Below are 15,278 nucleotides of genomic sequence, written 5' to 3'. Positions count from 1 at the left end.
CACAGATGAACTAGAACCCCCCAAAATTAGGCCTGCTCGATTTGCAAGCCCGCATGCCAGTGACGTCACAGCACTGGACAGTGCGGGTACTATAGGCAACAATACGGAAAGGAATAGACTTGCTCGTCTTTTTTTTACGCACCGTGTTATGGTCCCGACGAGGGCTAGAACGTAAAGTTTAGGTCCCAAACTACATACTGTTTGACAGGTTGAGGTTTAACGAAAGGTCTGGGAGCCGTGAAACTGGAGCGAAGAAAGCTGTTCCCTTTCATTTTGTTGCCGATAGCATATTTGAACGCCGGTTTTGGCATCACCTGCATTCGCCGACTGAACAACTATCCCGAATTTCCCAATAATGAACGGCGCACCGGAAAAGGCCAAGGTGGGGGTTCAAGAAATATAGTGACTTAGCTTAGTAGAATAGCCAGAGTCCTGCGCAGCTGTTTTAAAGGCTCCAGACTCGCCTGTTCGTAGTTGATGTACTCCTTCCAGAGCTGCTCGATGTTCATCATGGGGTTGACAATGCCACGCTGGTACACCTTGCGGACCGCCGTGATGCGCTGGTTCTCCGCGTACGAACCCACCGCCTCCCTGTTTGTTCCGCAAACATGGCACAAGATCACTGCTTGTAGGGTTACTGGACATACTGCTACTACAAGTAATGGCAAACTGCAACGACTGGAATTCAACATTACTAGATCCATTCGGCTATGAAACTGTCCAATGGAGAACACTCACACGCTCTTGAGGAAGTTGATGTAGTCGTTCCAGACAGGAAACGAGAGGATGTCCATGCCCATCTTGTCCAGGGCAAAGTCGTACGCCTGGGCCATCTTTTCCCTGAAACGGAACGAAGAGCCAGTGAGACAGATTGGAGCACGTAGTTGAAACAAGGTAGAACTCAATTCCCTTCTACCACTATGCATGCAATATCTCGTTTTTCAAAGTAGTCACTGCATTGGTACCCAAAGCACATCTTGAGAACATGTAGAGAAAAGTGGCACCAAACCTATGAAGCAACCAAGTTGTCTGTTTCTTGCGCAGAAGTTGTGGTGACGTCAGAAAGATGCCTAGCTCTGATCGGCTCTGATTGAAGAATAGTGGGTAGACCTCATAGCAAGCTGCCTTGAGGTCTACCCACCATCCTTCATCCAGAACCTATCAAAGCTCGGCATTCTGACTTCACCACAACTCTTGCTGCTCCTGCGCTCCACATATACTCAAACACATTTAAATGACCCGTACGTCCCTACAAGTACACCTGACCTGAATTAAAATAGACTTCAAAATGGCACTATGAAGTACAGATTGTACCGTCAAGTATGTAACAATCTTCATTGTCTAAACAAACTTAAAAGTTGCTGCCTCCTCGATTTGACCTTGTCCGGTCAAAATGGGCGCTTGACATACGATTGGCAGAGTTCCCAGGTGTGGAACACGTTAGGAGGGTGCAGTTGAACGAAGCAGGCATTTCTGCGGCATTTTATGGCAAGTTAATAAAGCTTTTAAGGTGATTAGCTAAGTAATTAGCTCATTTTTCCTCTTTTCTAGTGGACATCGTGGCTACCAACTTGGGCCCAGGGCTAGAAACATCCCAATGCACGTTTCCTTCTTATGAAAATTCTGGACCGACAGGTTGAGAGCTTGGGGGAAGCCCCTGCTCCCACCTCTTTCCACTTCAGTACAGCAAACGCTAAAGAGGAGGCAACCTCCTCTCCAGCATTCACTCTGCTAAAGTGGAAAGAGGCTAGAGCAACTTCCCCTGTACTCCTGACCTGTCACCGACTATAGTAGCACGATTAAGAATGAAGAAGCCCAGCCTCCAGCATGAGCTTTGCGTTTTCGCTAAACGCTTCGGCATGCATGCAGCCACATCCCGGAAAAAGCGTGTGTCAGAGGCGGAGCTTCTCAACCTGGCCGTGTTCCAAAACTTAATCTACCTCACTCTAGGGTGACGGTTCTGTAACTTGACAATCAAGAGCCTTCCCACGTCCAGCGTCGCTCCATCCGTCTTGTCACGCAAGATGATCCGCCGGAGTAACTCGGATCCATTCGAGCGAGATTTGGAGCACAGCCCCCATCACCGACTACAGTCGCAATTACACCTTAGTATGCAGCAAAACTTAGTCCTAGTAGACTTGGAATGCAGTACCACTATAACTTAGGGTCTAGTACACTTTTGCTGTTCTAATTACAACTAGGCACAAAGCGCAACTTATTTGTATACAAGCCTTAGTTGGTGGCGCAACTTAGCTGTGCTTTCAGCCTAGCGCACAGCCCGAGTTAGGGCAACTCGTGGCCAGTATACCAGACTTGCCTGAAGGTGGGGAGGGCACCCTTGGTCTCCTTCACGTATGTCAGGTAGCAGCGCCAGAGGTCGATGTTGAGCACCTTCATCAGGCATCTCTGGAACAGCTGACGAAGCAAGCGGGCACGGCCCGTCAGCCACGCTCCGCCAAAACTTGCTCGCAGCAAGCAATAGCTACGGGCTATCCGAACGGAAGTTTTCGACAGTCACGCCATCTGCTGTGCCGGAAGTGGAGGTTTTCCTCCGGTCCGCTTTTGCACATTTTCTTTTTTTATTGGCAGGGGGTAAAACTTTGCTCTGCTTGCATCCTTGGACAGAGGCTCGGAGGGTGCGTCCAGATGGCCAATTGCGCACTCCGCCGGCCAACATTGAGACCTTTGCCGTTGTCAGTCCCCGATCCAGGGGTGGATCCAATGGGGGGGCGACGGGGGCTTCCGCTCCTCCCCCCAAACAAGTCGACCCCCCCCTTCTCGGAGGGCAATTTGACATGGGCGGACCCCCAGTGCACACGGAAGAATGGGAGAATAGTATCCTTACAAATTTTCCGCACCCCCCCCCCCCCCCAAAACGGAGTTCTCAATCCGCCCCTGCCCCGACCCCCCAAAAAGGGCAAGGGAAAAAGATGACGGCTAGAAAATAGAAGGAAATCCGTGCCGTTTGCGTTCTTGATGTCCAAATCAAGGATGGAGGCGCATGCTCCAACTTTCAGACTTTTTTAGAAGTGCACGCTTTCCTTGCGGCGACGACGTTCGCTGTATCCCGTTTGAACGACCCTTTGGAGATTGCAGACAGAAAAAGCTGCCCGTGCATTTTAAAGAAATTCCCGTATTTTCGAGGTTTGTATTTTTTTCAAACTCAAAAACGGTTTGAAGGACTTTTTTTTTATCGATTTGGTGATTTTGGAAATTACTATTTGATATTGCCGCGCGCCAAGTAGGCACGCGGCCGTGGCCCAACGGTTATCGCGCTTGCCTCCCCTGCGAAGGGCCAGGGTTCGATTCCGGCCGCGGCTTCACATTTTTGTTGACACTGTAATGTTATGTTCTGGTGAATTCGAGAATCGCCTTGCTGATTCGAGGTTAGAATGTTCTACGCGCCGAACCTTCTACGCCGAATGCACCAGAAGCCCACGCGTGTACACAAGCGGCTCCGCGTGGCAAGCCGGAGTCAGTTTTTCCCCAGCGTTCGACTCAGCTCCTTCGCCGACTTCGACGCCCGCGACGCTCTGCTGTTATCTTTCTTTCTCCTTTTATTTTTGGGCACAAGTTCGCCCCCATTAAACGTTCAGATTACTCAGTCATTCGCTGCCTCATCACTTGTCATTCGTGGCAATATCAAACGAGAAAAAAAAAATAGCATTTCAGTGAGTGCCGCATACCGGATGAGCACAAAATAAAGCTGTAGATAGAAATTTATTGCGAAGCTCGGGTTTTTGTTTTAATAAAGACATGTTTAATAATGATCTTATTTGAGGACAGCTCCGATTTGGGGGTTTTCTGTTTACCCCGATTCTGACAAACCAGACTTGGGGGCTACTTTTCGGGATTCATCGCTATGTACAGAGAAAGAGGGACCCTAGCTGTGAAACATTACAGATTGTGCAGCTTTAACAGTCAGAATTGAGAGGGAGACCCCTTCAGAATATGCTAAGGGCAAAACTGGCATGATCTCAATGGGAAACCAACCGTTCTTAATGGAAAACCGTTACAAGCTGATTGCCTGCTGCTTTGCTGCACAGTTGAGCAGCGATCATAATAGTAAAGCAAATCTGTCATAAGATTATCTCCATGTAACACTCTCCCTTTCCCAGCTATTCAAAGAAATTACCTCTTTACCGGACGTGATCAAACAAAATGTATCAGCTGAGAAAAATCTTGTGCCATTCTTATATTTCCGTCAGACGTGAACCCTAAATATGGGCATAAACAGGCACTAAAGTGGACTTTGAGATAAAATTTTTATAAGGGTGACCACCTTCCTGCTAGCGAAATGTGGGACATTTTAACGAAGAAAGAGGAGGAGGGGGGGGGGGGGGTAAGAGAAGGGCAATATTATCACAAATGCAACTAAAAAAAATAAGAGACACACATTTAAAGGAAATTCCTCGACACGCACACCACGAAACGTTGATCTGCTAACATATTTAGAATCCTCTGCTGTTCACATATTATACACCTGCATATTGTATTGCAGCGGTTAAGCTTAAACAATTTTCACTCCCAGCGTTAGATTTCTTTTTAATTTTAATGAAAAATATGTTATTAAATATCTAAGTTTAAAACATTAAAACTGACTGCAGCAGAACTCAGTTGCATCAAAAGGAAATATATCTTTTTTGGCTTATTGTTTCCTGTCAACACTTACTTTTACCAACATGCTCCTACACAAATTCTGAGCCTTAGATTGCTTCTCTTTTTTTTTTTCCCCCACTGAGTTGCAGGCTTTTTGTCTTGTGTGGCTGTCTTCACTAAAAAAAAAAAAAAAAAAAAAAAAAAACACTTCACAGCAACTTTTTCACATTGACACAGCACAATTTGAAAATAATTACAATAATTTATATTTCAACTTTTGGTGAGCAATTTTTTTTGCAACTTTTTTACACCAAAGGAAGAGGCACAAACGGCGCATGCGTGTCGGATTTTCTGCAAGAACAATTGCTCCCCACATTGCAATTCCCATGATCAGCCACCGTGCTTTCCCGTGCCCGGTTGTTTGACAGCGCCATGAGTAGCATAGTGAATTTTACGACTGTGAAATGTGGGATATTTTAAAGGTTTTGGTATCTCTTACAGGACACAGCTCACGAGCCCTCAATGCGGGACTGTCCCGAGTCGCGGGACAGGTGGTCACCCTACTTTTTATGGCGCAAACTCGACCTGCCTAAAACAAAAATTGCTATCATGCGTGACACCATTTCCTATAATGACAAAACATAGCGGTGTGCCAGCTTTTCTCAAATAGAGCAGGGAAAGGAGGCGTGTTGCAATGATTGGATGAGTTTTTTACAATGGAGAAGGCCATGCATGATTGCAATTTCTGGTTTTCTGGGATGTTTAGAGCAAAGAGGCGTGTTGCAACATTTAGTCACATTGACAACGTGGAAATCCAACAGCACTCAAGGGCAAAGTCTAAGAAACATGAAAAGTAATTCAGCGCGGCCTGTGATGTCTTGTGCGATTCCTTTTCTTAGTCTGTATTCTTGAGCACCGCTAGATTATCATCATCGTTAGGGTACCAATCTGCTTTTCTGCCGCTTGAGCCACATAACCAAACTAATCAATACATAAATATTAACCCCTTAGCTGGGGAGTGCATCTATAGACACACTGCAATTTTGACAGTTGTTGGCCTTGGGGAGTGCGTCTTTAAACGCTCTCACTTTTTATCGCATGGGAGGAAGCACCATCTATCCCCAAACATAGAAAATAATTTTGCTTTAGAAACCAACGCGTGTCGCATACAAAAAAGTTTGATGAGATACGTGTTGTACCAAAAGATATTAGCAAAACGGGGATCGAAAAAAGTGCCAGTTTTGCCAATATTTTTTGGTCATCGAAATTTCCAGTTGAGCGTTAAACTCGGGGAAAAAAATTCCTGTCCTACTGAACAGGGAAAAGAGCAAGTCGCTTCACCGATCCAGTGTCACAGTTCAACTCGTTTACGGAGAGGTGCTAGTTGCAACACCAAAACCATATAAGTAAACGGGGTAAAAGAGAATGAAGATGCTATGAATGGCATGGCCAGCCACATGTATTACTGACATTTCGGAGAGTGCCAATCACACCTAAAGATCTTAAGAACGGATTAGCAGCATATGACTGTTCTGTCTAAACGTAACACAGACAGACGTACACTCTGCTGGCAGATATTGTGGGTTAAAATCGGAAAGCCCCGAAGGATCAGACTATTACTCTGGTTATTGGATTTGTTAAAACTGCAAGTTGGGTTAGTTGGTTTTGATTCGTACTGAGGTTTTACGCCCAGAAACACTGGAATGCTTAGTCCTCTGTTGCTCCAAATGTAAAAAAACACCTTCTCATCTGGGAATGATTGTTGCCATTCAGGGCAGCAACATTTTGCAGTTTCGCATTAAAGATGCTGATTTTTCTCGAGCATCTGGTAGCAACCTGACCCCTTAATCAAATGCCACAAAAATTCTGCACTTGAGCTAAAGCTCTGGTCCACAAGTTTTTCAAGGCAAAAGTGTAACCTCCAGCAATAGCAGACATTAACCTCCCCTAGAGCACTGCAGCGAGTTTGCACAGCTGAATGTCATTTCCCACCATCGATGGTAATTGGTTTTCGATTATTAGTAAGGTGGCAACACCAAGAGGACATGGACCAGAAACACGGACAAGAGGTCAAAAACTGCTATTTCCAGAAGCATGTATGTGCCTCAAACTGAAGCACCGTAAGCACATCTGCAAAACATTGATAAATTTCTTTCATGTTTGTAGGATAAGCATGCGGCAGAGGGGTAGTGTTAAAAACACGTCATCTCGAGACCAAATGTGCTGAAACTCGAATGTTGAAGAGTTCGATAACTGCCTTATCCTCCATCCCATAGAAGACAAAGAAACAAGCACCTACCTTTTCAACTCTCTCGAAGTTCCTCGATTTCATCTGCAGTTAAATGGGGAACAAGGGATTTGGAAGTTACACGCCAGAAAGAAAAAAAAAAAAGCATTTCAGGCAGCGCGAGAGTTGGCATTGGAATATTGGGACGTGAAAGAAGCACGACTTCCTTCCAGCTTTCAGCTGAGAGGCATCAAATGCCACCGCTACCTTACGGACCATGGAGGAACCTCATTTAGGTCACGATAAGCGAAGCCAAGAGTCGTCATCCTGTTGCCCCTTCAAGACACGCTGCACAAAGTGGCCATCAAGTGGACATGTTCACGCACATAATGGAGCTTCGCCAAACCCGTGAAATGTCAATACGAACGGCGCAGAGGAATGAGAAGTAGCCTCAATTGCGAAACTGATGTGACAACCAATTTGGCTATAACACCCTAAGGGAGTCAGTTACCCAGAGTCGAGCTATGGTTAGGCCTGGAACGGGAACGAGTTAAGTTCTAAAGCGGAGCGCAAGTTTGTCTGCTTTTTTTGCAGGTGTTGTGGTGACGTCAGAATGCAGAGCTCTGATTGGCTCTGATGGAAGGATAGTGGGTAGACCTCAAAGCAAGCTGCCTCTAGGTCTACCCACTATCCCTCATTCAGAGCCAATCAGAGCTAGGCGTTCTGACATCACCACGAAACCTGCAAAACAGACGAACTTGCACTCCGCAGTGGAGTGCTAGAATCCGGCCCGATTGAGGTTTGAATCAGATTTCAATTCTGCCATTGAGACAGAATTTCCCAGTCAAATCTGGATCTGACATTCCAGTTCAGGTTCTAGACAAAATAGATTGAGCTCCCATGCACTGAATGCGTATTGCTTTTACAGTAAATTAGCACCAGCATCCAATAACTTGACTTTTTGTTCTTTGGAATCTTACCCTGCAGCAAAAGCTGAACTACTACAAAGTAAAGCTTTCCTTCGTTTACTTGCCTACCTTGTTATTCCAAGCTTTGATTGAACCAATGACAATAACAATCTCCAGAAAAAGCATTTATATATATGGCACATTTTAATGCTCTGATTGTCTCTACATCTGATTATAGACTCATTCTGTATATGGAGCCAACTTTGAGATTATTGCCAATTTGCTTTAATATATTTCAGGTGCAACTCACACAACTCATTATAGTAGAGAAACTTGTTAAAGAACAAGGAAGACTCGGATCGCAGAGTGTTTGTAGCCAAGCCTAGCACGAATCCCAGGAATCAATCTAATTCCGAGCTACATCAAAAACACAGCTAGCAAGACTATGGCTCGGCCCATCAAGACAGTCTTTAGCAGACTTGCAACATCATTACTTTTGAAACAAGTACAAGATGTTTCGATTGCGAGGAAATGTTTAGCAGACAGAAATTTGCCACCTGCCCATAAAATGGTCACTAGAATATGCAACAATTTTTTTTTTCTGCCAAAAGTTTGCATAAAAAATGTGTGCTCGATTCGTCATTGCCTGAAGACACAGATGGTACCGAGGATAAGCAACATGTCCACCATTTAAAATGGGGCAAAGCTTCAACTGGAAGCTTGCATACTACAGCAGAAAGCTCTATTGGGGTCCCCATCCCAGGAAAGCTTGATGCATGTGCATTAGTTTTTTGTGTTGCCAAGAGAAGTGCAACTTGAAAGTGCTCAAAGGTTTCGACTTCAAGATGAGCATGTCTCCAGCCCATGACCTTGACTGCCCCAACAGAAATGCAGCACACCTTCTACGTGCCACCAGTTTGCGCTCCACTTAGGCCAACAAATGCCGAGAAGAGCCGACACTGTGCCAACAAGGTGCAAGTAGCAAGCGGGAGACTCTGACCATGGGTATAGGGTGTTACCAACTGAAGGGACATTGCCAATGTGAAACCAAAAATGCGGGACTTTCAAATATGCTTTAACAAAGATGCACCAAACTCGAAGCTCCCCACCAACGTAACTAGAACCACTCAGTTGGGAAAGTGCAGAGCAGCCATAGAGACTGCTCTGAAAAAGTGGCCCCGATCTGTCCTCAAGCACCAAGCTAATGGGGAACACAACGCCGCACTTTCTCCCGCAGCGGCCACTCGAGGAACTGCACGTTACTTCTATTTTGGCTTTAATTTGGCATTTTCGCGCCGAAACAGATACAGCGGAAGAGGTTACAGGGGTGCCACCCCCATCTCCCCAGCAGACGCGCCGCGACCTACTACCGCAGTTAAAATGCACCTAGATCGGGACGCGCTACCTGAAAGCCCCGCTGAGGCATGGTTGTATAAAAACAATATTAATTGTTCCGCAAAACCCTGCAAACTAAAGATTATAAAAACATCACGCGCCCCTCTTTTTGTACTAAACGCCAATAAATTTCATACAAAGAGTTTTTTCCGTTTGTTTTGACACAAAAATATGCTATGTAAAAGCTCAAGGTGACCACAGTACAGACAAATGATAAAGAGTGGCGCTGTTGTCGTATTTAGCTCGGTCTTGGTGGACGCCAGCGGCCCAGGTTTCGACGGCGAGTTTCCCAACCGAGTGTTTTAGTAACGTTGCTCCCCGCCAACGATAGACCTAGAGGTGAATCATGGTTATCAGAAAGTTTCCAACTGAAAACGCACCCTCATTTTAGACAAGCATAAAAATAATAATTGGAGATCAATCACATCTCAATTACCATAATTGGCAGGTGCACCTCCACCTAGGAGGCTCGCAAGAACAGGCGATGTATAAACCCTGCTTCAACGCAATGTGCTTTTCCCCAGAAGCCTTTTGTTGGCAAACCCAGAAGTAGCATTAGTAGGCAACCCCCCTCTCGCCCCCAACACCTGTACTATACTCCACTTCACCTTACGCTCAGCCACAGCGGATGCTCCCAAACTAAAACAGCCAATACCAAGAGAAAAAAAAAAAAAGTTTTTTGGGGTTTACACGGCGCAAGGTCGGTCTGCCTTTGTGATGCGGCGACACCGGTTTAGGCTGTGGACAAGAAATTGAGCCAGTGCGGTACCACCACCAGCCTGGAGGTCCTAACGTGCGTAGCGCAGTAGTGAGGCACGACCGCATGCTGGTACGACGCTCGTACAAATCGAAATGGGCAGGTGTTAGACGGATCGAGCCCAGGATCCCCGGGTTTTGCAGCGCAAGCTTTCGCTCCACGTGCTCAGAGCTACGGTGCACCAACACGCTCGGCCACCGATCCCCTCCACGACCGATCCAGCTCGCTGAACTAGCTTGCAACCAACCATTCGGCACATCGAGCACCTCCTCTCAAAGGTCACGGGAAACCGACGCGGCCTCAGATCGGCTCAGACGGTTCTTGGCATCCGCCGGACGCAAGGTGAAGCGTAGTGTACACGTTTGCAAGTCTGGTCTCTGGGCGCTGCCGTATCGCTCAGTTGGAACATGCTTGGACACGGCCATAATCCAATTAGCCTTAGCAAGGCTTCGTAATCGGATTATGACGCGTCCAAGCGCACCCCAACCGATCAAGATGGCGGTGCCCTGAAGCCGGACTTGCAAAGGTGTATAGTTTGATCGAGTTTGTTGGACAAGTTGTGCTCACCAGGTGCGTGACATGCAGCAATAAAGACCAGTGAAAACCAGCTAAGCCTATCCTGCCAAACTTACCTCCGTGCGACACTAGACCGGATAGCTAGGGCCGCAGCGATCCTAAACAAACCTCGCGGCGTTAACGATGGCATCGGGTTTTGCCCCCGCCTAGCTCCATGGACCGTAAAGAAGCGGGGCTCGCAGGTTTAATAGAACTCTAGAAAAAAACATGGCAGACTGATGATCCGGAGCGACGACGGAGAAGGCACGGCATCCATTTGTGAAAGTGCTACACCAAGTTTTACCTCACGATGGCCTGCAGAGGGCGCTACGAGTTATCAGAGCCAGTCCAATGCAGTGCGAGTATCCAGTGACCCAAGGACAGGTGCAGTATCGAAAGGACTGGATGGCTCATGGCACCCTCCGTGGTATATCGTAGTGTGAAACAGCGCATAGACATGAAACATTGGAACATTTTATTGTTTCCCCACTAAAAGGCTCCTTGAACCAGACCAGTTGTTGAGTTCTTAGATTGAGATTAAATTGACAATTGTGTTCACTTGATCACAATTTGTTCTTAATACCATCATATTGCCGTACGTCATGCACATTGCCCAACGTTAAAGCCTGGCCAAGCCGTCCCCACGAAAAGCCAAATTAGTTCTTGAAGCACTGTTGCTTGCAAGTATATGTGCAGCGAAACATAGTGAGCACTAATGAACACAGTTTATTAATGAGGCCACGCAAAAGCTAGTAAGGATGTTTTGCCCTCCTCTAGCAATCTTTGCAAGTGGTTGTGGGAGACAGATAAACCGCTCATTGATGCAAGTTTATACTTGCCATCTTGTAAAACTACAAATGGCCTACCTTTAAAGTAGTGTTTAAAAACAATGGATGCCGCACCTTCCCGCATTGGCCGAAACCACCTCCTCAAACACCCAAGCAATGCCAACTCCAACGCAAAAGCACTAAAAGTGGACACAGAGAAGACACAGTAGCCGTTTGGTCAACAAAATCTTACGCAAAAACCGTTTTCAAAGGTGGACTTTGTTTATTGCACTACAGCAAAGGGCTCTTTTACGAAGCAACTTAAAACTTGAGCATGCACAACATTTAAGATGAGACGTCTTTGAGGGCTAATTTTATTTCGGCTCCGTGTCTTAACTCATGCAGAGGAAAGAAAGAAGACAGGACAAGGTGTTTCACATGTAGTGTGTAGTGTTAAATGTCATTGTGCTGTAATATATTGTGTACTTATTTCAATGTAATGTGTAATCCATGATTACAGTAGTGTACAAAAAGGCAAACTAGGTGATCTCAGTGCAATGCTTAGACATGTGTCTAATGTTATGTGGAGAAGTCAGAAGCCTTTCCACTTAGTGAAGAGAACAAAAGCAGAAAAGAGTATATGTTGTGTATTGACTGCATGTATGAACCTTAATCTGTATGTTCAATAATACTTGCAAAGTTATAGATTAATGTTTTGTAAACTACTTCCTGTTCACAAGCACACTTTTCAATTGGAGGGTCAGGCATGATTACCCAGAAAGTGACTGCAACTTCTGGGAAGCTGTTAAAAAAAAAAAAAAATGGAAGAGCCATCTGCGCATGGCTTCTCAAACTTTGAAAGACAGAGTACTATTTTTTGTTTGGACTTCCTCTCCAACAAGTTAAGCGATAATCTTACGCCAGGACCCTCCAACCGACCCGTCACGATGGCAGGATATCATTTCATTTGTTCAGCATTCCAAAGCACGCACACACATACATTCAGCATGGCACGCGGCCCACTCGCACACACTTAACCATAACCAGTGAAATAGTGCCCAATATTTAATTGCAGCCACTGACAAGGTGAGGATGGCGGGGAGGAACTTGTGAAGTCCCACCTCCAACGCAAGCTACCTCCTCCAATGCTCCGGCATCTCGCGCACCTTGAGCGTCTGCACGTAGCCAAAGCATGGTGGAAGGCATGGAGCAGACGCTAAAGGCCAGGCGTTTGAAGCACACGCCCTGCCGTTCTCATTGTCCCAGTTACCATGGCTTGTTTCCAACTGGAAGGTTTCTTATAATTTGCCAAAATCTTAACTAAAAAAAAAAAAAAATGCACTAGTCGGTTTTGAAAGAAACCCTACAAGCTTGAAAAATAAAAAATCTAGTCTTGGCAGAATTCATTTTTTACTGCACAAGACAAAAAAAAACGCTATTTGCCCTGTAACCTCATTGCTGCAATAGAAACACGCTCGACTGTCAAAACAGTCACTTTTTCTCAATTGACACCACACTTCTCCAGTCACTCCAAGTGTACAGACAGTTCCTCACAACAGTCACTCTCATTCAGCCCCACAATTGGTGCCCCTCGCTAAACGTAACAAATTGTCACATTCAACAATTTCTGCACACGATAGAAGGCTACCAAGCACGTAGAGTGTGCACCTTGGTATGTCACCGATGTGACTTAGAGGGCCACTGAAAAGAAAAAAAGAAATTTTATTTTAAACAGACTGGTTGGGACACGTGTAAAAAAATTTATTTTAAGCGAACTTTTTAAAGCAATAATGACAGCGCGAGACGCAGTTTAGTCGGTGGTAGCCTCCTTTCAACTTGTTTTCTCTCTCGGCATTTCTGGCGCATGGAGGAGAGGTGGATCGGCTTGGATATCACGTTGAGGTGGAGAGAGTGCATGACCGTGTCGTTGAGGAAGAAGGAGTGTATGACCGTTCCGTGACATCACGGACGTGTCCCAACCCGACTGTTTAGAAAAAGCTTCTTTTTTTTCTTTTTTGTGTCCCTTTAAGACACCCAGATCTAACAGGTATCCTCAAATAGTGATATCAATGGACCAGCTAAACCTTAAACAAAGTTTAAGACACCACAATGCCAAAAAAAGAAAAGGAAAGCATTATGAAAAATTATAAATCAAATTTATGGAACCAATGAATCAAGACTCATTAAATCAGCACTACAAAAAAATTCTGAAAAACTTGTTCTATCCAGAATGGCAGCTTTAGAATTCTCTGCCGAGAATCTTCTCGACTCTGGAAGCCAGCAAACTGACACCAGTGTGAAAAACATTAACCTAGCAATCCCCTGAACACAGAAGGTACTGCCGCCTCTTCTAAACGTGCGACCACAGCGAGGTTATAAAAGATAGGGTCCATGGCGATTAACCATAATTTATGCCACGAGGAAAGAGTGCAACGGGGCACGCACATTCACCAACCGATCATATTCACTCGCAACATCCTCCCAGCCTCCATTAGTCACTATCCCAGTGCAGTAAAAATTAAATCCTGCAACAGTCGATAGAGGCTCAAACAGAATGCGCCACTCCCAGAGCTAGCGTGCACAGAATATTAGGACCTTTCCCGCATGAGGTACGCAGGCACGGTTCATTTTAGCTCAAAAGAGATGGAACAAGTAACCAATCGAGAAAAAAAAAATCAGCAGTAGTGCTGCCCCAAAAGACTAGGGCAAGCAATGCAAAGTAAAGTTACCATGCACTGCTCTTTAATGCGTCGGCACACCAATAAGCGTCGTGGACGTTCCGCACATTTAACTGCTCTCAGGGTACAAGGGGTTCGACGATTGTCCTGGTGGTGGCACACCAATATTGCTTTGCATCTCCACCGACCGTCACGCATCGTTCCAAGGATGATTCCGCACGAAACTTGGCAAATCAACTAAGGCTATGTCAACTCTGGAACTAATGTCAACCCGTAGTGGGGAGAAAAGGGCAAGCTTAGCATGCAAACCTTTCCAAAACATTTCTGGTGCTGTCACTAAGAGGCATTGATTCCATCATATGGTTGTTTCCTTCGTTGCTCTTTTTCGGTAAACGCTTTCAATGCTCATCCTGAGCACTTCTTTTCGCTTGTCCTAAAGATATTTTGCACGACGTGGTCCTTTTCTTCAGGCATGAACCTACAGGCCCACATTGCACCTCTAACACTATAATGGTTTACTGCTCCGAAAACAAATCACCCTGGCAGTACTAGAAACGCTGCACTTCAGCTTTCATGACGGCAGTATTTCTATTATTACGGTTAGCTGCTCCAAATCGAAAGGGACCGCTACCAGTTTGGAATAGTTACCTGCTACAGGGGAGTGGTCTGTCTGCATTGCACTCCACCCCGATCAAAGCTGACCATTCTTTTTAACACATTTCTGATTCCCCAAAACAATTTCCATTTCTCGCACACTTCCAACCTCCCTTTCGCTCACACTCGCACACACAGGCAAACACCAGTCGTCCATTTCACACACACGCACAAAAAAAAAAGTGCTTGGAAAGTTTGTGTGGTGTGGTTGATGTGTTATGTGTGTGTCTTGGAACGCGATTCATTCAGACGCCACTCAGTAAATGAGACCACAAAGGAATCAAAGACACCGTGCACATGGCTTCCAGGCAAAAAAAAAAACAGTCTCCCACCCCACGGCCTTCAAGGAGAGGGCACGACCGAAAGGGGCAGGTAAATAAGGGGCTCAGAGGAATTTATTTGTCTTCGATGAAGACAGGAAAAAAGCCTAACCGGGGGAAAACTTTGAAACTACCCTGTCTAGACGGGGGCACACGATCAACCACAAGCTTTCAGTTCGCATGCCAGTGCCACGCATCGACGTTGAGGAGGCCGCTACAGCATTGTTTGAATTAAGCTCCGTTTTAGCCCCAAAAAGAATAAAAAAAACAAAAAAATTTACTTTTACATATTGTTTTGCAGTTGAGTGATTTTTCCAGTTTGAGTAATACACACCAGCCCTACCCTGATGTGTATTCCAGTTAACAGAGCTTGAGCAAGTTTCTGGGTTGCTCCCTCACAAAGGTTGCTCAGAGACGA

General features: G+C 45.6%; 1 protein-coding gene across 4 annotated transcripts in view; it reads right to left on the bottom strand.

Moving 5' to 3' along the window:
- Positions 1-15,278, bottom strand: part of LOC115308176 (cleavage stimulation factor subunit 3) — an 87,136-nt gene that overhangs the window by 27,631 nt on the left and 44,227 nt on the right. For all 4 annotated transcript variants that reach the window (XM_042293457.1, XM_029980978.3, XM_040505131.2 and 1 more), the window contains 4 exons: positions 6,899-6,931; positions 2,318-2,415; positions 739-840; positions 465-591 (listed from right to left, as the gene is read on the bottom strand). In XM_042293457.1, coding sequence (XP_042149391.1) covers positions 465-591; positions 739-840; positions 2,318-2,415; positions 6,899-6,931 — 360 coding nt within the window. The remainder of the gene's footprint in view (positions 1-464; positions 592-738; positions 841-2,317; positions 2,416-6,898; positions 6,932-15,278) is intronic.

This window comes from Ixodes scapularis, unplaced genomic scaffold (assembly GCF_016920785.2).
Source record: "Ixodes scapularis isolate PalLabHiFi unplaced genomic scaffold, ASM1692078v2 PGA_scaffold4__175_contigs__length_147842914, whole genome shotgun sequence".
Taxonomy (NCBI): domain Eukaryota; kingdom Metazoa; phylum Arthropoda; class Arachnida; order Ixodida; family Ixodidae; genus Ixodes; species Ixodes scapularis.
This window is presented reverse-complemented; position numbering and strand designations above follow the sequence as displayed.